Source organism: Podarcis raffonei, chromosome 1, assembly GCF_027172205.1.
Source record: "Podarcis raffonei isolate rPodRaf1 chromosome 1, rPodRaf1.pri, whole genome shotgun sequence".
Lineage (NCBI taxonomy): Eukaryota > Metazoa > Chordata > Lepidosauria > Squamata > Lacertidae > Podarcis > Podarcis raffonei.
Window position 1 is genome coordinate 46,736,370 of NC_070602.1, and position 23,013 is coordinate 46,759,382.

The 23,013-nt window shown below is 42.7% G+C and overlaps 4 protein-coding genes across 5 annotated transcripts; all 4 read left to right on the forward strand.

Moving 5' to 3' along the window:
* The first annotated feature begins 5,267 nt into the window (after positions 1-5,267).
* LOC128412010 (disintegrin and metalloproteinase domain-containing protein 20-like) lies at positions 5,268-11,424 on the forward strand. Its single transcript, XM_053384727.1, has one exon. The coding sequence runs from the start codon at positions 6,379-6,381 to the stop codon at positions 8,461-8,463; it is 2,085 nt and encodes a 694-aa protein (XP_053240702.1). The 5' UTR covers positions 5,268-6,378; the 3' UTR covers positions 8,464-11,424.
* Positions 11,425-11,975: 551 nt separating this feature from the next.
* LOC128412000 (disintegrin and metalloproteinase domain-containing protein 20-like) lies at positions 11,976-16,232 on the forward strand. Its single transcript, XM_053384705.1, has one exon. The coding sequence runs from the start codon at positions 12,916-12,918 to the stop codon at positions 15,253-15,255; it is 2,340 nt and encodes a 779-aa protein (XP_053240680.1). The 5' UTR covers positions 11,976-12,915; the 3' UTR covers positions 15,256-16,232.
* A 783-nt stretch (positions 16,233-17,015) lies between these two features.
* On the forward strand, positions 17,016-21,471 carry LOC128412015 (disintegrin and metalloproteinase domain-containing protein 21-like). Of its 2 annotated transcripts, XR_008330015.1 has the most exons (3): positions 17,016-19,888; positions 20,464-20,547; positions 21,383-21,471. XR_008330015.1 is itself a non-coding variant. In XM_053384747.1 (2 exons), the coding sequence occupies exons 1-2, from the start codon at positions 19,293-19,295 to the stop codon at positions 20,306-20,308; spliced, it is 603 nt and encodes a 200-aa protein (XP_053240722.1). In that variant the 5' UTR covers positions 17,016-19,292; the 3' UTR covers positions 20,309-20,393. The 2 variants fall into 2 exon arrangements, 1 of the variants encoding a protein (XP_053240722.1); XM_053384747.1 differs by lacking the exons at positions 20,464-20,547; positions 21,383-21,471 and adding an exon at positions 20,302-20,393.
* LOC128402992 (disintegrin and metalloproteinase domain-containing protein 21-like) lies at positions 20,505-21,464 on the forward strand (the record flags this gene model as incomplete). The annotated part of the gene is made up of 1 exon (XM_053367528.1): positions 20,505-21,464. A coding segment is annotated over one exon (960 nt), but the record flags the coding sequence as incomplete, so codon positions are not given.
* Positions 21,472-23,013: the final 1,542 nt, after the last annotated feature.

The following is a 23,013-nucleotide window of genomic DNA, read 5'->3' on the forward strand; positions in this document are numbered from 1 at the left end:
ATCCAGAGGTACCCCCAAGATACGTACCTGCACCTTCAGAGGGAGTATAATCCCATCAAGAGCAGGCGATCTCCCATCCATCTGGTCTAGGGAACCACCTACTAACAGTGCCTCAGTCTTTTTTCTCTATCTTTTTTATTGAAACCTTTCGGCATACAATACAATAAAATATAAACTAAATAAAAAAGAAAACAATGAAAAAGAAAAGAGAAAGAGAAAGGAGGAATAAAAAGCCCTCTACCAGAGGTAGATCTTTACCCTTGTCCCACACAAAAAGGGTGGACCTTCCCAGCTCTCACCTGGGGGCTTCCCTTTCTTCTCCCAGCCTCCCACTCTGGGAGATCTTCTCTTCCCTGCCTCTCACACAGGGTCCTTCACCATTCATCTGTCACCTTCCTGTGCAAACCCTCATTAACCCAGAGAAGATGTCACAATACAAAACAAGCAAGAGTGAAGTGGACAGAAAAGAAATAACAGAAATAAAGATCATAAAAAATAGAAAGAGATAAAAGAGAAATAAATAAAAAGGACTTCTGATTCGTCATCTGTCAATTATGAATATAAAGATTATTCAGAGTATTCACTCCAGGATGGTATCCAGCTGTATTGCAGGATAATATTCAGCTGTTCCTTAGTATGCCGGACAGTGTTTTCCCAATCTTCAATACTAAATCATTTCCACGTTATATGTCAGGGATGTGTATACCTGTGATATGTCAGGGATGTGTATACCACGTTATATGTCAGGGATGTGTATACCTGTGAAGAGATCCAAGATTTAGAACCTCAAAGCCAAAGTGAGAGCATTTGGGTCAAAATTAAGGGAGAGAAGAATAACAGTGACCTCATTGTGGGAGTTTACTATAGATCCCCTAGCCAAACGGAGGACATAGATGATGCCTTCCTGGAACAGATGGCCAAGCATGCAAAAGGAAGGGAGATAGTAGTAATGGGGGACTTCAATTACCCGGATATTTGTTGGATGTCAAACTCAGCCAAGAGCATAAGGTCAAACAGATTCCTCACTGGCCTTGCAGACAACTTCATTGTCCAGAAAGTGGGAGAAGCAACAAGAGGAACAGCCATTTTAGATCTTGTCCTAACCAATGTTGATGACCTGGTTAGTGGGGTAGAAGTGGAAGGATCATTAGGCACGAGTGATCATGCTCTTCTGAAGTTTACTATACAGCGGAAAGGAGCAGCCAAGCATACTAGGACTCAATTTCTCGACTTTAAGAAAGCCGACTTCATAAAACTTAGGGAAGTGCTTGGTGAGATCCCATGGACAGTAATACTAAAAGGAAAGGGAGTTCATGATGGCTGGGAGTTTGTTAAGCGGGAGATAGTAAAAGCACAACTTCAGGCAATACCAATGAGACGGAAACATGGAAGGTGCCTAAAGAAGCCAGGGTGGCTATCTAAAGAACTTTTAACTGAGTTAAGATTAAAAAAGGATGTGTACAAAAAATGGAAAAGGGGGGAAACCACCAAAGAGGAATTCAAACAAATAGCCAGCATGTGTAGACACAAAGTCAGAAAAGCTAAAGCACAGAATGAACTCAGGCTTGCTAGAGAGGTTAAAAGCAACAAAAAAGGCTTTTATGGGTATGTTCGTAGCAAAAGGAAGAACAAAGAAACAGTGGGGTCACTCAGAGGAGAAGATGGTGAAATGCAAACAGGGGACACAGAAAGGGCTGAACTCCTCAATGCCTTCTTTGCCTCAGTCTTCTCCGATAAAGAAAACAATGCCCGACCTGAAGAATTTGGAGCAAATGATTCAGCAGAGGAAACACAGCCCAGAATAACTAAGGAGATAGTACAAGAATACTTGGCTAGTCTAGATGTATTCAAGTCTCCAGGGCCAGATGAACTGCATCCAAGAGTATTAAAAGAACTGGCAGATGTGATTTCAGAACCACTGGCATTCATCTTTGAGAATTCCTGGAGAACAGGCGAAGTCCCGGCAGACTGGAGGAGGGCAAATGTTGTCCCTATTTTCAAAAAGGGGAAAAGAGAGGACCCAAATAATTACCGCCCAGTAAGTCTGACATCAATACCAGGGAAAATTCTGGAGCAGATCATTAAGCAAACAGTCTGTGAGCACCTAGAAAGGAATGCTGTGATCACCAATAGTCAGCATGGTTTTCTGAAAAATAAGTCGTGTCAGACTAACCTGATCTCGTTTTTTGACAGAATTACAAGCCTGGTAGATGAAGGGAACGCAGTGGATGTAGCCTACCTTGATTTCAGCAAGGCATTTGACAAGGTGCCCCATGATATTCTTGTAAAGAAGCTGGTAAAATGCGGTCTTGACTATGCTACCACTCAGTGGATTTGTAACTGGCTGACTGACCGAACCCAAAGGGTGCTCATCAATGGTTCCTCTTCATCCTGGAGAAAAGTGACTAGTGGGGTGCCACAGGGTTCTGTCTTGGGCCCGGTCTTATTCAACATCTTTATCAACGACTTGGATGATGGACTCAAGGGCATCCTGATCAAATTTGCAGATGACACCAAACTGGGAGGGGTGGCTAACACCCCAGAGGACAGGATCACACTTCAAAACGACCTTGACAGATTAGAGATCTGGGCCAAAACAAACAAGATGAATTTTAACAGGGAGAAATGTAAAGTATTGCACTTGGGCAAAAAAAATGAGAGGCACAAATACAAGATGGGTGACACCTGGCTTGAGAGCACTACATGTGAAAAGGATCTAGGAGTCTTGGTTGACCACAAACTTGACATGAGCCAACAGTGTGACGCGGCAGCTAAAAAAGCCAATGCAATTCTGGGCTGCATCAATAGGAGTATAGCATCTAGATCAAGGGAAGTAATAGTGCCACTGTATTCTGCTCTGGTCAGACCTCACCTGGAGTACTGTGTCCAGTTCTGGGCACCACAGTTCAAGAAGGACATTGACAAACTGGAACATGTCCAGAGGAGGGCAACCAAAATGGTCAAAGGCCTGGAAACGATGCCTTATGAGGAACGGCTAAGGGAGCTGGGCTTGTTTAGCCTGGAGAAGAGGAGGTTAAGGGGTGATATGATAGCCATGTTCAAATATATAAAAGGATGTCACATAGAGGAGGGAGAAAGGTTGTTTTCTGCTGCTCCAGAGAAGCGGACACGGAGCAATGGATCCAAACTACAAGAAAGAAGATTCCACCTAAACATTAGGAAGAACTTCCTGACAGTAAGAGCTGTTCGACAGTGGAATTTGCTGCCAAGGAGTGTGGTGGAGTCTCCTTCTTTGGAGGTCTTTAAGCAGAGGCTTGACAACCATATGTCAGGAGTGCTCTGATGGTGTTTCCTGCTTGGCAGGGGGTTGGACTCGATGGCCCTTGTGGTCTCTTCCAACTCTATGATTCTATGATTCTATGATTCACACAAAAGTCCAAAAGGGGTATTCAGTTGTCCCCTTCCTGCTAGTTTTTATCAGCCAAGAGGGGCGAGGCCTCAGAGTGCAAGTGGTTATCTTAACCAATCCAAGCAACTTGTCCACTTGCTCAAGCCTTACTAACTGAAACTCATCCAACACAACAGGACAGTGCTCTGCACACCCCTTGAGGTTCATATGCTGTAACAGCAGAGTCGATATCTTGGTAGATGCAAACAATTTTATCATCAAAATGTTTTGCAAACAATTCACAGTGAGTTGCTGTCAGTTCTTGCCACCTCCTTCAGGCTGAACTATAAAAGGCTCTACACTTCTAGTAAAAGCTCTGTCAGATGGCACAAGGAAGGTGCAATGCTGAATAGCTTAGTTGGTTAGAGCATAGCGCTGATAATGCCAAAAGTCTTTCCAAAATCAGGAAGAAAGCTTTAATTTTCTGTAGGAATGGATTTAGGCACTATGACAGGAGATATTACTGTATTTATCCTTCCTTGAGTGAGGTCAGCAGAACACCACCACCCTTTGCAGCTTTAAATTTGGTAAGATAAGGTCAATTTAACCTTCTAGAAACAATGATCTGGGATGTTTTAAGGCAGTCTGCACTTTCCCTAGTATTACCTCTTTTCACCTCCTTTAAAGTAACAATCACACACACATACACACTGTTTTGTGAAGAAGTAAAAGTAATATTTACTTACATAATCTAGGTCTTGAAGCAGTTACAGCAGCAAAATGAAGGCAGATTTATAACTACAGTGGTACCTTGGTTCTCAAACGTAATCCATTCCGGAAGACCGTTCGACTTCCGAAACGTTTGAAAACCGAGGCACAAAGGGCTGGCTGCAAGTTCAATTGGAAAAATGGAAAAACGCGCAGTAGAAGCTGTTCTACTTCTGAGGCGCATTCGAAAACGGAAGCAATTACTTCCAGATTTTTGGCATTCAAAAACCAAAATGTTCGGCTTCCGAGATGCTCAAAAACCAAGGTGCCACTGTATTATCTAACTTACAAAAGTAACTCTGCCTTGCAAGAGTGGTGCATGCTCTGATTACCTCCCACTTGGATTACTGCAATATGCTCTACAGGGGTGCCAAATTGAATAAAATATGGGGGGCAGGTAAGCTACGCCCCACATAATTTATCACATGATACGGCACACACCCACACCCACACACCAATTGAATGGCAACGTCCATCAACTTTGGTGGGTCCCAGCCTCAAATATTTTACTTGGGGGGGTGTAGGGACATCAGCCCCTAGGAGTTGGCTCCTGTGGTGCTCTATGTGGGGCTACCATTGAAGCCGACTCAGAAACTACAACTAATCCATAATGTGTCAGTTAGACTGGTGACTGGGAATAGCTGCCGGGACCACATAACACCAGTCCTAAACTGTCTACATTGGCTCCCAGTACGTTTCCGACCACAAATCAAAGTGTTGGTGCTGACCTTCAAAGCCCTAAACGGCCTTAGCCCTGTACATCTGAAGGAGCATTTCCACCCCCAACGTTCAGCTTGGACACATAGGTCCAGTTCCGAGGACCTTCTGGCAGTTCCCTCACTGCAAGAAGTGAAGCTATAGGAACCCAGTCAGAGGGTCTTATTGGTAGTGGTGCCCACCCTATGCCATGCCCTCCAATCAGACATCAAACAGATAAACAGCTATCTGACTTTTAAAAGACATCTGAAGGCAGCCCTCTATAGGAAAGCTTTTAGTGTTTGATGTTTTATGGTGTTTTTATATTTTGCTGAAAGCTACCCAGAGTAGCTGAGGAAACCTAGTCAGATGGGCAGTGTATTAATAACAACAACAACAACAACAACAACAACAACAATAATAATAATATTTTCAAAATGGTGTGTCAGCTGCAGAGCTCAGACATGCATGTGTGGTCAGCTTGGAGGCATAATGAAGAAAGAGAGATGCCTAGGCAGCAAGGACGTATATAGTGCTATAGCTTCCTGCCAAGGCAAACAAAGGAAGGGATCTCACAGAGTTCTCTCTAGAAAATTTTGGATGAAAGCTCTGTGAGTCTCAGCCCCATCATGTGTCTATCTCACAAAACATGAATGGTTGCTTTGGGGTGCAATACTGTACCAAAATTTCACCCAATGTATTTTAGAAATCTGTCAATTTGTTTTTGTTATTGCAGTATAAACATAAATATTTAAATCATCTCTCGTAAACCAACTTGTAATTCACAAAAGTATTTACACAATAATATTGCAGAATAAAGGATACTCAAACCTACGTATTTCCTAAAGATACTTATTTGGCATTTCCCCCCGTGCCCATAAGAAATTTGTCATTTTCTTGCCATTCTTTTCGTGCCTTTTTTGTGTATATGTCAGGGATAATGTAAATTTAGTGGTTAATGTACACAACAACCAGACATTCAAACACCTCTGCACTGCTGTTTGAACTTTGGAAAACCAGAGGTTCAAAGAGCAGCATGGGGCTGTTTCAAAGCCCTTAGCAAACAGCCTTGCACTTCTGCTTTAAACATCCAAATTCCAGAGGTTTAATGCAGCAACATGAGGCTGCTTGCAAAGGGCTTTCAAACAGCCACACACTTTAAAGTCCTTCAACTCAGGGCTTCAAAGCACAGCAGCATCCCCTGATGTCACTATAATGCCAGGTGACTGATGGGTGGGCAGCCCTACTCACCTGTCAAATTTGATATCTCCCCATTGGCAGGCCAATGTGGTCTCCCAGCCAGAAAGTATTTCCCACCATTGCTAGACACCCTCTGTTGTTATTTTCCCATTCTGTTCCATCATGGATACTTCAAACTCCGCCCACATTCCAAAAAGTGATTCTACTCACTGTTGCTATGGTCAGAATCATCCTCCTTCTTTATCCCACATGCAGTCTCCTTCCAGTCTTGCTACAGGCCCACCTGCAGCTACAGAGGGCTTCCTTGCCCTGTATAAGAAGCTGGAGTAGAGTAATTTAGCAGAAATTTTTGTCTCTTGGTGGAAATGATCAGCAATTCTGCCAGCTTGTTAATACTGATACTATGGAATGCCCTGGTTGAGGCTGCAGGTCAGACACCACCGAAGGGTTATAGGTACGCCTCTTATGAAGTGACCACTCCTAGAAAACTGACCTATGGTTATGGACAACAAGAACCCAGTGATGTCACCTACCTGCTGCAGATTGAGGGGCAGGGTCATGTGGTGCAGCTGAAGCAAAAGAGGGGTGTTGTCCCTAAACAACTCCCTGTCATCACTTACAGTAAGGAGGGGGACCCCCAGATGGACTATCCTTTCATCAGAGATGACTGCTTCTACCATGGCTTTGTACAAGGCAAGCCTTCCTCTTGGGTTACCCTCAGCACTTGTTCAGGGTGGCTCAGGGGTGTGCTGCACTTTGAAAATAACACCTATGAAATTGAACCTGTTCAGGTATCTTCTGCTTCTCAACACGTGGTGTATAGGTTGGAAGAAAAGGATGGGGCTATCCGCATGAGGTGTGGGTTAACAGAAGAAGAGCAAAGCCATCAGCTGGCCATGATGCAAACCACAAGGAATATATTGGCCCACAGTGCTGCTGGTGAAGGCTGGTGGGGACACACTAGGTATGTGGAGGTTGCAATTGTGGTAGAACATGAACGATATGTCAAGTTTGGCAGAAATGAAAGTCGTATTGTTATGCAAGTTCTGGATGTCCTCCACACTGCCAATGTACTATATGAGCCATTTTCTGTTGAATTGTCTATATCTGCACTGGAGATATGGTCAGAAAGGAACCTCATTCAAGTTACTAACAGTATAAATGACACACTTAGGAGTTTCTCACGTTGGAGAACAGCCTCACTAGTTAAACATATAAAGAATGATGCTGCTCACTTATTTGTATATAAGAGTTTTGGAAGTACACTTGGATTAGCATACATAGGCACAGTTTGTAGTACCCTTTGGGCATCTGGTGTTGAATCCTATATGACTTCCAGTTTGTTCCATATTTCTAACACATTTGCCCATGAATTAGGACATAATCTTGGCATGCAACATGATGGAAGATACTGTACTTGTGATCGACATGCCTGCATTATGGCTGCAGATCAAGCTAACACTGATAAATTTAGTAATTGCAGTTATAAAGATTATTACAAAATAAGGAACTCTCATTGCTTGTTAATTCCACCAGACCCTTATAGAATGCAGAAAACCACATCTTGTGGCAACAAAGTAGTGGAAAATGGAGAACAATGTGACTGTGGTTCAAAACGTGAATGTAAGTCAGATCCATGTTGCCGATCTAATTGTATGCTGCGTTCTGCTGCTACTTGTGCTTTTGGACTTTGCTGTGCTAAGTGTCAGTATCGTCCAGTTCATTCTGTTTGCAGACAGAAGGTTGGCCGCTGTGATCTTCCTGAATACTGCAATGGGACTTCAGAATGGTGTCCTGAAGATGTGTATGTACAAGATGGTGCCCCATGCGGGGATGGTGCATACTGTTACCATGGGAATTGCACAACCCATAACAGACAGTGCAGAATGATATTTGGCAAGAAAGCAACAGCTGCTTCAGAGGTTTGCTTCAAAGAGATGAATGCCCGAGGTGATCGCTTTGGCAACTGTGGCCTTAGACATGGCACTTATAAGAAATGTAATGCTACCAATAGCTTGTGTGGTCGAATTCAGTGTGATAACATTACTAAGTTACCTTCTTTGAAACAACACAGCACAATATTTCAAATACCCATTGGCAATAGGAAATGCTGGGGTACGGACTACCACATTGGAATGGAGATACCTGATATTGGAGCAGTGAGAGATGGGACTCCTTGTGGCAAGAGGATGATGTGTATTAATGGGGAGTGCAAGAGTGTGTCCCTCTTGAAATATGATTGTAATGTGACAAAATGCCATAATCGGGGAAGATGCAACACTTACAAACATTGTCATTGTGATTATGGCTGGGCTCCTCCAGATTGTCTCAATGAAGGCTATGGTGGCAGTATTGACAGTGGCCCCCCTCCACCACGCAGGATTGGCTACAAAGTAGGAATTTTTATAGGAATTGTATCTATCCTTTTCCTTCTGTTGGTGTTGGTTTAAGGGAAATGGACTGAGAAACTAATTTAAAAGACTGAGTTCAAGATTCCTTCAAACTGAATCTAAACAGGAGTAAAACCCACAATAAATCATGGAAGTCAACAATGCACATTGTACAAAAAATATACAAAGAAAATAATAGGCAATACTGTATTTTACAAAAATGTAACTTTGAGTCTGAAAGCTTTTGAGTATTATTATTTCACTACCTTTTGTGGAGTTACTCTCCTTAGCAAATCAGTTTATGAAAATCTTGGTCTCATCAACAGGTAAGAAACCTGCTTTTTATCAAGGCTATCTATCCTCTAATCCTCTGAAATGTTGTTCCACTAAATACCGAGGGAAACATCTGTTTTCTGGAATGGATAACTGCACACTGAGCAAAAGCCACATTTCCCAATATCATTATTTCCCCGCAGAAACCTTCATAAGCACTGCTGCTATGCGAATGCCTCTTCCCAATACACGTTGTGCATCATAACACACATAAGATGATGCTATAGCATCCCCCGATCTATCAACGCTGGAGCCAGCAATGACCCAACTACTGTAAGTCTTACAGGCAGGTATTTTAGTCGCTCACACAGCCCTCTGGGACAATGGAATAAGGGATCAAGATGTGGTTCTGACAGGAGGTGCTAAACCTTCAGCCACACACATTGAAGGGAAAGATGAGCAGTGAAAGGGAGGAGACAGACCATGCAATAAAGGCAGCCACAAACACAAACTGACAGCATTCCTGCTCCAGTGGCTCACTCCATATGGCAGTGATGGGGAATGAGACACCCTCCAGATAGTGTTGGATGATCAACCCCCTGTTAAAGATTTTGGGATTTGTAGTCCAGCAACAACTGGAGGTTCCCCATTCTTGCCATAGAGCATGGGGTTGGGAAGCAGAATATGGAATTTTGAGCTGCACCAGGAAGAAAATGACCTCATCTTTTTCATTGCAAAAAAAGAAGAGAAAAGATTGAGTCAGGAGGAAAAGAGAGTTCCAAGATCTCAAACGCAGACTGCAAATACAACAGGGAATTCCATAAGTACTTAACGATCTGACACATCATCGACCATTTGCCTCTCTCACTCCTGCGCCCCAATCATAGATGCCAGGAAACTCAGGGGCTGGAGGAAGAGGAGGCCTTATTTGTAGAACTGCTTGTGTTGGGAACAGGTGATGATAATCAGTGGGTCAGATGTTGAGCTCCCCCATGTGGGCCATTTTGACAGGTGGGTAGCAAAGGGTGGAGGCTCGCCCTGAATTCAGGTACACTTAAGCAAACCAGGAGAAGTACTGCATGAACCAATAGTCATGCATGTACCAAAGAGTCCTGTTGACCCACCTTCTCTCAGCAACCCATATGACCAACCTTCCCCTGCTATTTTGTCCAACAGGCAACCCTCATGGCTGGCATCCTAACAGGCTTAATTTACCCACCCACCCCCATTTCTCCCCCCCTCACATCTCCCTGCTACTCCCTCCTGAACCTTGAGGGTTGCTCCTGTAAGGCTAGCAATGGCAATATTTATAGAGTGGAGTGCCTGGCTTCAACCAACACAAAGCTTACCTGCCTATGGGGATGAGAGTGTCTCCTCTGTGTGGATGCTGTTGCTTCCCACTGTCGAGGAGGAATAATGTTGGAGCACTGCAGTATAGGCAAGGCATATGGCAAAGGTGGCGGTATGAGAAACTTCACAATGTATAATTGTTATACACTCCAGGCAGTTTGCAAAGATCTGTTTAGTGAATTTTTTAAGGGTGTTTTTTTGATTGTGAGATATTACTTGGATCACACACTGCTGTGGCTATTTCTGGGCAATGGTATCTCCTCCTCACTGTCTTTTATTGTTTATCCTGTTTGATCTGGTGACTGCACATTTAAAAAAAATTCTGTGATTTTATCTGTAGTGTTTGTTGTTCAGAGACATGTTTATATAAATAATAGACAAATAAACATTTGAAAGCACTAAACTGATAAATCCAGTTGTCAAATATTAGCTATAGCAACCTAAATTTGTTATTACTTCAATAGTTATTACTTCCACTACTGTGCCTTGCAACCCACATCTTCCTGATAGAGCCTATGCCTGTGTGTACAGAGAAACAGATGCTGCCAAATGGTTAAGTCTGGTACCGCACTCTTATTGTAAGAAACCCAAGATGCATCCCTGTGAAGGAGGCTGATTTGCATGTTTGGTGGAGCTGTAACATATGCTTAACTTTAACTGTTGATATATGTTCAGCAACAAATGAGTGCTTGGGACACTTTTGCCTCCTCTCCAGTAACCCTCAATAAGTTTTAAAAGAGTTCATTTCACCCTAAGCACAAGTGCCCCTGGCAGTGCAAGGGTTAAATTCTGCTGAAGATTAAAATGGTCTTCCTTTGTGAAATGAAGATTTGTTGCTTGCTGTTAGATGTACTATTGATGTGCCGAGAGCTTGGAGATCTGCTAACTCCTGCAGTAAAGACCTGTGCTGTAAGTACTATCAGCCAAGATCACTATAAGTGGGCACTTTCTTCCTGGCTGAAATCTCTACCAAGAAGGAACGTGTTTGAGTCACATCGACATCTGGGATCTCACCTGCATTTACAATTGACTGATGGTGCAAAGACCAGAAGTTGCTACAGGAATGATTTGCTGCTGCTTGCTGGTTGGAATACAAATCTGAACCCGTCACTGATTGCCTAAAGTATTTGCAATGCACCCAGATTAACATACTGGAGATATTATATTACAACACTATCAAGTTTATGCATCTTCTTGCAAATTACAATGGACCCCACATCATGACTGCATCCTTCAATCAACCATGAACAAACAAAGTCAAGGGATTACACTGAAACCTTGGGAGGAGGTGGGCAGTTTTGAACTTTGGGATAACTTTATGGTTTTGTCTATTTTACCAGTCTCTTGTTAATGTGGTTTGCTAAGCTGAATAAATATGGTCATTTGGGCCTTACTTCAGGTAAGTGGAGATGGAAGAACTGCTATCCAAACATCTTTTGTGGGATTCTAGGTTTTACGGAATGAGGGTTTGACCTAGTTCTAAATACAATAGGAAAATAATTCCTAGTTACTGACATAAGGGTTATATCTGCATATTCCCATCTACTTTCAGAATGTTAGTAAATAGTGAAAATGGAGGTCCCCATCAAATACATGCTATGTGCATACCCCAAATCCTGCATGCCCTACATGCCCTACATGCCTATGTTTCTACTGTCAGTTTATTGGACTCTCTTCCATTTCTTGGTCCTTTGCTTCTCATCTTCCTATTGCACTTAATTTACAGTCCCAGTCGCAATGCCCAGCATGTGACCAAATTGAGATGTAATAGACCAAACGTGCACAGACAGTGGTTTGGATTAAAAATGTCCACAACTTTATTGATCACAGGTATAGGTGGAATTTTGGCTCAGGCATTGGGTGTATATCCATTCCAGCCTTATAATAAATAATAATAATAATAATAATTTATTATTTGTACCCTGCCCGTTTGGACTAGGTTGCCCCAGCTACTCTGGGAAGCCTTCTGCCAGAGGTGCTGGAACATTTTCAGGGTAGTGCCAAAGATTATGGCCTCACCAAGTTGCTGATCTAGGGTCACCACTGAAAGCTCTATGGCCCATCAGTCTCATTCTTGGCTTCTGGACAGATACATCCACTGAGATCTGTCTAATGGGTAACCCGGAATATGTTCCTGGGTCAGGACAGGATGATACACCACTTTACCCAAAACCTGAAGACTTGGATTCCACCCAGTGCTTTAATCACTAAAAGTTGTGATGTTTTGCTGTGGGGAAAGCAAAACCTCAAGACGGTCCAGTTCATCTGCAGGCAAATTCCTTCCCGCCTAGCAACCATAGCAAGGAAGGCATAAGGAATCAAAATCAGTTAGACGGAATACAACCTAAGGAATAAAGCAAGGTTAAAGCAGCAACCTGAAAAGTGAAATATGGTTAAACATTATAGGACATTGACCTACATATGTAAAAAACAATTAAATATAAGGGAGGAAGGGTAAGATTGCTCTTTGGCCGACAATGCTGCAGAAGGCAAGTGCAGAGAGCTCTTTTAAGGTGTTGCTGCCTGGTGCAGGCATGGCAGAAGCCAATGTTTGGCTAGCACGCAAGGCACTGCCCAACTGGTGGGGCCTCTGATTGGCCCCTTTGAAGCTGGGGTTAAGAAGAGAAGTTCCACCCTGAGAACATGCTGGCTGGGGGAATTCCCAAAACAGTTGACAAACATGCATGAGTTGACAGCCAGGATGGCAGCAGAGAGCAAGGGGCTGCAACTGCTGCCCACCTGAAAAGAGTGAGCACCCATTTCTTCCTGTGTCCCTTTCACCCAGCCATCTCTGCAACGTCTTTCCCTTTCCACCATGTGCTTCCCCATTCTCCATTCTATTCCTTCTCTGATTCTCCAAGCTCCACCTACATTCTAAAGGTAACTGCAATGACTGTTGCTATGGACAGAACCATCCCTTTCTTTGATGGTCTCATAAACAACCACCTTCTCATCTTTCTGGTCTGCTCTCAACTGTGGGAAGCTTTTGGGGCTGGGATAAGAAGCCAAAGCAGGATGCTCTGGAGGTTGCTTTCCCAGTCAGAGAAAATGACTAACCACCACACATGGCAACTGGTGCTGATCTTGTTGAATGTTTTGTGTGAGACTGCAGGTCAGAAACCACCACAAGGCTTTATGTATGCCTCTTACGAGGTGACCATCCCAAGAAAACTAGTCCCTAGGTATGGACAAGAACATCATGATGTCACCTACCTACTGCAGATTGAGGGGAAAGGCCATGTAGTGCATCTCAAGCAGAACAGGGGCTTTGTCCCTAAACACCTCCCTGTCTTCACTTACAGTGAGGAGGGAGACCTCCAGGTGGACTATCCTTTCATCAGAGATGACTGCTTCTACCGTGGCTTTGTACAAGGCAAGCCTTCCTCATGGGTCACCCTCAGCACTTGTTCAGGAGGCCTCAGGGGTCTGCTGCATTTAGAAAATGACACCTATGAAATTCAGCCTGTGCAGAGATCTACTTCTCAACATGTGATGTATAGGTTGGAAGAAATAGAGGGTGCTGCACGTATGACATGTGGGTTAACAGAAGAAGAGCAAAGGCATCAAGAGACCATGATCCAAAAAACAGAGAATGCAGTGGCTAGGGGTGCTCCAGAAGGAGGTTGGTGGACACACACCCGTTACGCAGAGGTTGCAATTGTTGTGGATTATGAAAGATATGTGAGAATTGATAGAAATGAAACTGTTGCTGCTATGCGAGTTCTAGATGTCATTCATGTTGCTAATTCATTATATGAGCCACTTGGTGTCGTTGTGACTCTTGTTGGATTGGAGATTTGGTCAGAAAAGAACCTCATTGTGATTGATAACAACATTTACACCCTGCTTTCCAATTTCAATGACTGGAGAACAAACACCCTAAATAAACATCTAGAGAATGATGCTGCTCATTTATTTGTATATAAGGGCTTTGGACGTACGCGAGGATTATCATATTTAGGAACAATCTGTTGGACTGATCGGGCATGTGGTGTTGAATCATATGTTGGTTATAGTTTGTCTGATTTTTCTAATACATTTACTCATGAATTAGGACATAATCTTGGCATGCAACATGATTCAAAATACTGTACTTGTGGACGACATGCCTGCATTATGGCTGCAGCTCAGGCAAACACTGATAAGTTTAGCAACTGCAGTTATCAGAATTATTTTGAGCTAAGGAACACTCCATGTTTGTTAATCCCACCAGAGCCTGATAAAATGTATAAACTCAAACACTGTGGTAACAAAGTAGTGGAAGATGGAGAGCAATGTGACTGTGGTTCACCAGATCAATGCAAGTTGGATCCATGTTGCCAGTCTAACTGCATGCTGCGCCCAGGTGCCACTTGTGCTTTCGGACGGTGTTGTGCTGAGTGTCAGTATCTTCCAGCTCATTATGTCTGCAGACAAGAGGTTAGCAGCTGTGATCTTCCTGAGTACTGCAATGGGACTTCAGAGTGGTGTCCTGAAGATGTTTATCTACAAGATGGCACCCCGTGTAGTGATGGTGTATACTGCTATCATGGAAATTGCACAACTCACAGTGAGCAGTGCAAAATGATCTTTGGCAAGAAAGCAACAGCTGCTTCAAAGGCTTGCTTCAATGAACTGAATGGTCGAGGGGATCGCTTTGGCAACTGCGGCCTTAGACATGGAATTTATAAGAAATGTAATGCTACGAATCTCCTGTGTGGTCGAATCCAATGTGATAATATTGACGAATTACCTTCTTTAGAGGAGCATAACACTATAATTCAAACACAATCTGGAGATAGACAATGCTGGGGTACTGACTACCACAGTGGGATACAAATACTTGATATTGGAGCAGTGAGAGATGGGACTCCTTGTGGCACTGATATGATTTGCATTAATAGGCAGTGCAAGAGTGTATCCCTCTTGAACTATGATTGTCATTTCAAAAAGTGCCACTATAGGGGTATATGCAACACTTACAAACATTGTCATTGTGATTATGGCTGGGCTCCTCCAGATTGTCTCAGTGAAGGCTATGGTGGCAGCATTGATAGTGGACCCCCTCCACCACAGAATATTTTTAGCCCTAATTCCAGCACAGCAGCAATTATAGGAGTAATTATATTTGTTTTTTGTGTTCTTGTTGTTCTGGGTATTTATTTCAGGAAGCACTTGAGAGAAATGTTTGTCAGATTGAGAGAAAGAAAGCATGAGCAAGATATTAAAAAAGAAGAAAGTCCAGACTAAATCACAGAATTGAACAATGCATTGAATGTGCCAAACAGATGTGCATGAAATAATGGACCATATCATGCAGAATGTGGCACCATAGTTAATACACTTATTGGCAATGAGAACTGCTGGGGAACAGACTACCACAGTGGAAGGGTACACCTGATATCGGAGCAGTGAGAGATGGGACTCCTTGTGGCAAGAACATGATGTGTATTAATGTCGAGTACAAGAGGGTGGTCCCTCTTGAAATATGATTGTAATGTCACGAAGTGCCATTATAGGGGAATATGCAACAACTACCAATATTGTCATTGTGTTTCTGGCTGGGCCCCTCCTGACTGTCTAAACCTGATATTGGAGCAGTGAGATATAGGACTCCTTGTGGCAAGAGCATGATGTATATTAAGGGGAATGCTAGAATGTGCCATTCATGTGTAGATGAAGGCTATTGTGGGAGCATTGACAGTGGCCCTCCTCCACCAAACCAGGACACTGTCATTGCAGGAACTGCTGAAGGAATTGAATTTGTTATTAGCGCTATAGCTGGTGTGTGCCTAGTGATGTGAGGTGAGAATATTATTGAGAATGAGAATATTCTTGAGAATATTCTCTGCTAGAAAATTATCCAGAGAATATTCTCCACAAACTGTAAATTCAAATGTAAGAACCAGTTTTACAACCCACATTAAAAAAATCTAGTAAATAATAAGTCAAGCTGTGATATTGCCAGTGTAAGTAATGAAAAATGAGTTACATTACTGGGCATTGTGTCACTCATCATTGGCAGTTCTGAAATGTGAGCTACAGAATTTTTTATTTTTTTTTTAGTTTTAAAAATGCTATTCATTTAATTTCATGAACATTTGAATTCGTATGTATTTCAACTACAGTGGTACCTCAGGTTACATATGCTTCAGGTTACAGACTCCGCTAACCCAGAAATAGTGCTTCAGGTTAAGAACTTTGCTTCAGGATGAGAACAGAAATTGTACTCTGGCGGCGCAGCGGCAGCAGGAGGCCCCATTAGCTAAAGTGGTGCTTCAGGTTAAGAACAGTTTCAGGTTAAGTACGGACCTCCAGAATGAATTAAGTACTCAACCCGAGGTACCACTGTATATGTAATAGCCTTTTTTATATTTTGGTGTGACCTTATTCTTAGCAATTCTATACCCTTGGTCATACAGTGTTTTGTTTTTTACATAAAGTAGCTTTAATGCTTTATACACTTAAAGTACCTGTAATGGTTATGGGGTTGCTCGTGCGTAAGTTGCCGCCACTCCTCTAGTTCCGATGGCAGTTCCCTGACAGTACCTATACAATTATGTGTAACAGCATGTGAAGTGGCCTTGATTTAAACAGTTGACATTTCTATATTTTTATTTATCAAAGAATATGAATTCACCGCATTGCCCCATTAAATAAAAGTATCTGTACAGTTTTTGTTTGCCATCTGAACAGGTTTACCCATAAATAAACATGTATATTAACTAATATCATTTCCAATGCATTAAAATGAATATTCTCCTATTTTAAATGAATATTCTCTAATATTCTCATTAATTGAGAATATTCTTCAAAAGATTATTCTCTAGAATTTAACATCACTATGTTTGCCTGTGTGTTTATTTGAGATATGGACTGATGCAATGCTGGAGAAGACAGTGCAAGAACCCATCCAACTGAACACAATCAGGAAGCAAGTGCACAGCAGATTACTGAACTGAACAATGACAGAATATATAAAAAGTGTGAAAGGGAAATATGCAGATATATTTGACTTTGCAAGTCTTTCATCAGTTCTTAAGAACTGCATTTGGATGTACGGTAATTTGTATTCCTGTCACATCAGTATATGGAAATCTTGTGTTTATCAATAAGAGATAACAAGTGGAGTTCCACAACAAAACATTTCAACTGATTGCTGATGTATGTGTATGTCATCTGATTGCTTGTAGTTGAGGGTGGGTGAGAGCATAAAATACAGTAGTCAGTGATTTAATCTGGGTCATGTACAACGTATGTTTGATTTCTTTGAAAGGCAACTGGGTACTTAATTTGGTCTAGGAGGAGGTCTGAGAGGGCAATTTAAGTCATTTAGCGTTTGACAAGCAGTTTAGAGGAGGGTCTGAGGTTGGTTAGGATTTCCACTTAAAATCCCCCACACTTCAGAATGCATCACATATAATTGTTATTAACTTATTCCCTCCTAACACAAACCCAGCTTTCACTGGCATGCAGAATCTTTGTGCTCATTTAGCACACTACCCACACTAGCGTGGGCTGTACTGGTAGGCTATCTCACATGAAACTTGGATGCACAGTGGCCTGCCTAAGCCCCCAGAGGTCCTCTTATTTGACTATGAATCATGCCCAATGCCCCTCTCCAACCACAAGAGATGGGAAGCTCAGTTGACTGGCTCCCTGCCAACTCAACTCTGACCACAACCAATTGACCAGACCAGCCTGTACGTTCAACAAGGGTTGTATTCGACAAAGCAATAAGATGAATGGTTTATTAATACAAAGATTTTGCCTACTGGCCCAAATGTTTGATCCTATCTGAAGACTGTCTTTTTTAAAAAAAGGAATTATTTTTTGATAGGTTTTTCTAGTCATAAATAAATACATATACATTTTAAAGTCTGGGGGAGGCTGAGCTGCAGCAACTTGCACCCAGTATCACTTCTGCTGTATACTCATTACAACCTGCTGCTCCTCACATCCCATATTCTGCTGGTAGAGGTTGCTCCTGTTTATGTGCTACATGATTCCTTCAAATCATGTACCAAGAAAACAATGTGTACTCCCAGAATGTTTAGTAATGTGGCTACAGTGTCTTTCTGTAAATGCATACCACACATCTCTGTTACTCCATTGTCAGTTTCTCTGGTTTTTTTTATCTGTTGCATCTCATGTTCCTATCACACCTAATTCTTCTTCCTGAAATGTTTTCAGCCAATCATCTTCAGGCACCTTTCCCTTTCTTTTGCCATTTTCCTCCATTTTGTTCTATCCATCACTGGCCAAGCTCCATGCACATTGAAACTATAACCTACTCTCTCACCATTCTGCTCTGTCCTTTACCAAGCTCCACCTACATTCCAATTGTAAAGCTACTAACTCCTTGCAAGGAACAGAATATATTTCCTCATCCGCTGCCCATTCTGCACCAGAGTGGGGTGCTCTAGTCTAGAGGACTTTTTCCTGCCAGACAAAGTGTTGATAATGATCCTATGGAGGAGACTCAGTGAGTCCAATGGTCAGACATTGCCTCAGGACTTTAGGCATAGCTCTTACAATGTGATCATCCCAATGAAACTGACCTCCAGATGTGGAAAACAAGAACCCCGAGACATTACCTAGCTGCTCAGTTTGAGGGAAAGAGCCATGTGCTGAAGCTCAGGCAAAAGAGGGGCCTTGTCCCTAAAAATGTACCAGTCTTCACTTACACTAAAAAGGGGTCTTTTAACTCCTAAGGTCCCAGGTTTTCCTGGGTGAGAACTTGACCAAGATCTAAATACAAAAAGGGGGGGAACCTAGGTACTAACCCATGGGTTATATCCGCATATCCCACATCCTCCAGTCTACTCTCAGAATATTAGTAAAATTCCAAAGAAGGTCCCTTCATCAAATGGATGTTTTGCACCTACCCCAAATCCTTCATGTCATACTTGTCTATTATTACACTGTCAATATATTGAACTATCTCCCATTTCTTGGTCCTCTGCTTCTCAACTTCCCATTGCATTTGCCTCTTCTTCCCATAACCCTTTAACCCAGCTATCTCTATTACACCTTTCCCCTTCCACCATGTGCTTCCCTATTCTCCATTCTATTATTTCTCTGATTCTCCAGGCTCCGCCTACATTCTAAAGGTAACTGCAATGACTGTTGCCAGGGTCAGAATCCTCCCTTTCCTTGTCTAGCTCACATACAACCACCTCATCTTCTTTCTGGTCTGCTCTCAGCTGAGTTGTGGGAGGCTTTTGGGGCTGGGATAGAAAGCTAGAGCAGGGTATTCTGGAGGTTGCTTTCCACTGTCAGGGAAAATGATTAGCCACCATGTGTGGCTGCTAGTGCTGATTTCATTCAATGTTGTGAGTGGGAATGCAGATCAGAAACCACCACAGGGTTTTAGATATGCCTCTTATGAGGTGACCATTCCAAAGAAATTGACCCCTAGATATGGAGAACAAAATCCCCATGATGTCACCTACCTATTGCAAATTGAGGGAAAAGAGCATGTGATTCATCTCAAGCAAAAGAGGGGCTTTGTCCCTAAACATTTCCCTGTCTTCACTTACAGTAAGGAAGGGGACCTCCAGACGGACTATCCTTTCATAAGAGATGACTGCTTCTACCGTGGCTTTGTCCAAGGCAAGCCTTCCTCTTGGGTTACCCTCAGCACTTGTTCAGGGGGCCTCAGGGGTCTGCTGCACTTAGAAAATGACACCTATGAAATTGAGCCTATTCAGGGATCTACTACTTCTCAGCACATGGTATATAGGTTGGAAGAAACGGAGGATACTATCCGTATGAGGTGTGGGCTAACAGAGGAAGAACAACGTCGTCAAGAGGCCATGATCCCGGAGAGAGAGCATTTACCAGCCAAACGTTCTGAAAATGACTGGTGGACAGACTCCAGGTATGTAGAAGTTGCAATTGTGGTGGAACAAAAACTATATATACAGCTTGGGAGAAATCAAACTTTGACCAGTGCACGTGTTCTAGAGATAGTCCATACTGCCAATGCATTCTTTAAGCCTCTTGGTGTTGTTTTGTCTGTAGCTGGCTTGGAGATATGGTCAGAAAAGAACCTCATAGCAATTGCTGATAAAATGTCACAATTACTTGAAACTTTCAATACTTGGAGAAAAAACACACTAAATAAACATTTACCTAATGATGCCGGTCACTTATTTGTACATAAGCTGTATGGACAGACAGCTGGATTAGCATTCACAGCAACAATTTGTAGCTCTCACTGGGCATCTGGTGTTGAATCTTATGTGGGTTACAGTGTGTCCTTTTTTGCTGTGCTTTTTGCCCATGAATTAGGACATAATCTTGGCATGCAACATGATGGAACATACTGTACTTGTGAACGAAAATCCTGCATTATGGCTGCTTTTCCAGATGAAGTCGATCAGTTTAGCAATTGCAGTTATAACGATTATTATAAACTAAGGAACTCTAACTGTTTGCTCACTCCACCAACAGCTGGTCAAAAAAATAATCTCAATTATTGTGGCAACGAAATAGTGGAAGATGAAGAGCAATGCGACTGTGGCTCACCAGCTAAGTGTAAGTCAGATCCATGTTGCCAATCTAATTGTAGGTTGAGTCCAGGTGCCACTTGTGCTTTTGGACAGTGCTGCACTAAGTGTCAGTATCTTCCAGCTGGAACTATTTGCAGAGCGAAAACTAGCAACTGTGATCTTCCTGAGTACTGCAACGGGTCATCACAATTGTGTCCTGAAGATGTTTATATGCAAGATGGTGCCCCATGCAATAGTGCTGTACACTGTTATCATGGGAATTGCGCTACTCACAGTGAGCAGTGCAAAATGATCTTTGGCAAGAAAGCATCAGCTGCTTCAGACAATTGCTTCAAAGTAATGAATGCTCGTGGTGATCGCTTTGGCAACTGTGGCCTGGGACTTGGAACTTACAAGAAATGTAATGCTGAGAATGTCCTGTGTGGGCAAATCCAGTGCGCTAACGTGCAGACACTTCCTTCTTTGGTGGAACACCGCACCATAATTCAAACCTTAATTGGCAGTACCCAATGCTGGGGTGCAGATTACCACTTTGGAATGGATATAATCGATACTGCAGCAGTGAGAGATGGCACCCCTTGTGGGACTGGCATGTTGTGCATTAGTAGGGAATGCAAGAGCATGTCCCTCTTGAAGTATGATTGTAATGTGTCAAAGTGCCATAATCGGGGGAAATGCAACAACCACAAACATTGTCATTGTGATTATGGCTGGGCTCCTCCTGACTGTCTCAATAAAGGCTACGGTGGCAGCATTGACAGTGGACCAGCTCCACAAGGCATGAGTGGTACCGTGATAGCAATTATTGTAGGAACTGCATTTTTCATTTTTGCTGCTATTGGCCTGACTTTGTTTTACAGGACTATACTGCTATATCACTTAAGAAGACTGATTTCAAGAGTCCATCCAATAGAATCAATGCAGGAAGTAAGCACACAGTAGATCAGAGAAGTGAACAATGCACTCGCTATATCAAAAACTGAGAAAGGAAATTAAGTAGAGTAATATGCAAAACATATATTTGTGTCTGTAAGGTTTTCATTAGCATTTTTAAACTGATCTTTGATGTAATTTATCTCCAGATAAAATATTGCACTCACTGAAAAAACCCCACAATATGTATATATGTGTGCATATACATATACACATAAACACTTTCAAAGCTCTCTGTAACACCAATGTTTTTTTTTAAAAAAACACCATGATAATGAATGACATAAAATAAGAACAAAGGAAGTTGCCTTGTCTTGAGTCAGACCTTTGGTCAGTATTGTCTACACCAGGCACAGGCAAACTTGGCCCTCCAGATGTTTTGGGACTACAACTCCCATCATCCCTGACCACTGGTCCTGATAGCTAGGGATGATGTGAGTTGTAGTTCCAAAACATCTGGAAGGCCAAGTTTGCCTATGCCTGGTCTACACTGACTGATAGTCTCCAGGATTTCAGACTGAGGTCTCTCCTAGCCTTACCTGGAAATGTTAGGGATTGAACCTGAGACATTATGCATACAAAGCAGATGTTCTACCACTGACCTAGGGTTCTTCACCATTATCGGGCAAAGAGATAGCTCAGTCAGTAGAGCATTGGAATCTTAATCTCAGGGCTGTGGGTTTGAGCCCTATGTTGGGCAAAATACTCCTGCATTACAAGGGGTTGAACTAAATGACCCTCGTGGTCTACAATTCTACGAGATTTGGTCAACAATAAAATTACATTGAGAAAACAAATACATCATAAATGAATAGATCAGATTAGTACATCAACATTGCTGGTTCAACCTTCAGGGAAAGCCTGAGTGGAAAGATAAGCTTTAAGCAGGCACCTAAATGCCACTAGTACAGGAATCTTCTTGATGTTCACTGGAAGCATATTGCAATGGGCAGGTGCCACATCACTAAAAGCCCTGCTATTAATGAACCTAAGACAAACCTTGGGAGCAAACGGTACTACCAGGAGTGTCTCTCCTGAAAATGAAGTGACCACCAGCAGCATACAAGTGGTAAGGCATTCTTAGAAGTAGCGTGATGCCAAGCTGTTCAAGGCTTTATATACTAACAGCAAGACATTAAACTTGACTCAGTAGCATACTGGAAGTCAGTGCAGCTCTTTCAGTTAGGTGTTATATGCATGGCTGGCCCATCCATGAGGTGGGGGTGAAGCAGCAGCTTCAGGCAGCTGAAGCCCCCAAGGTGCTGTCCCCGCAGGCACCCCATCCACTCCGATGGACAAAATCTCATGAGATCTCATTGAGCTAAGATATTGGCACCACAGCTGGCGGAGGTGGGTGGAGCAGAGGCAGTGTTGGCAGCAATGCGGGCAACGCGGCACCATTTCACCTCAAGTGGCAAAATGGGATGCACCACCCCTGGTTATACATATGTTATTAGTAGAGCACCCCTTTCAACAGCCTTGCTGCTACATTCTGCACTAAGCTGCAGCTTCTATATCAGCTTTAAGGGCAACCCCAGAGGGAGCATATTGCAGTAAC

Excerpts from the sequence above, each read along its gene's own strand:
- LOC128412000 (XM_053384705.1), top strand. The coding sequence starts at position 12,916 with ATGACTGTTGCTATGGACAGAACCATCCCTTTCTTTGATGGTCTCATA.
- LOC128412010 (XM_053384727.1), top strand. The coding sequence starts at position 6,379 with ATGATCAGCAATTCTGCCAGCTTGTTAATACTGATACTATGGAATGCC.
- LOC128412015 (XM_053384747.1), top strand. The coding sequence starts at position 19,293 with ATGATTAGCCACCATGTGTGGCTGCTAGTGCTGATTTCATTCAATGTT.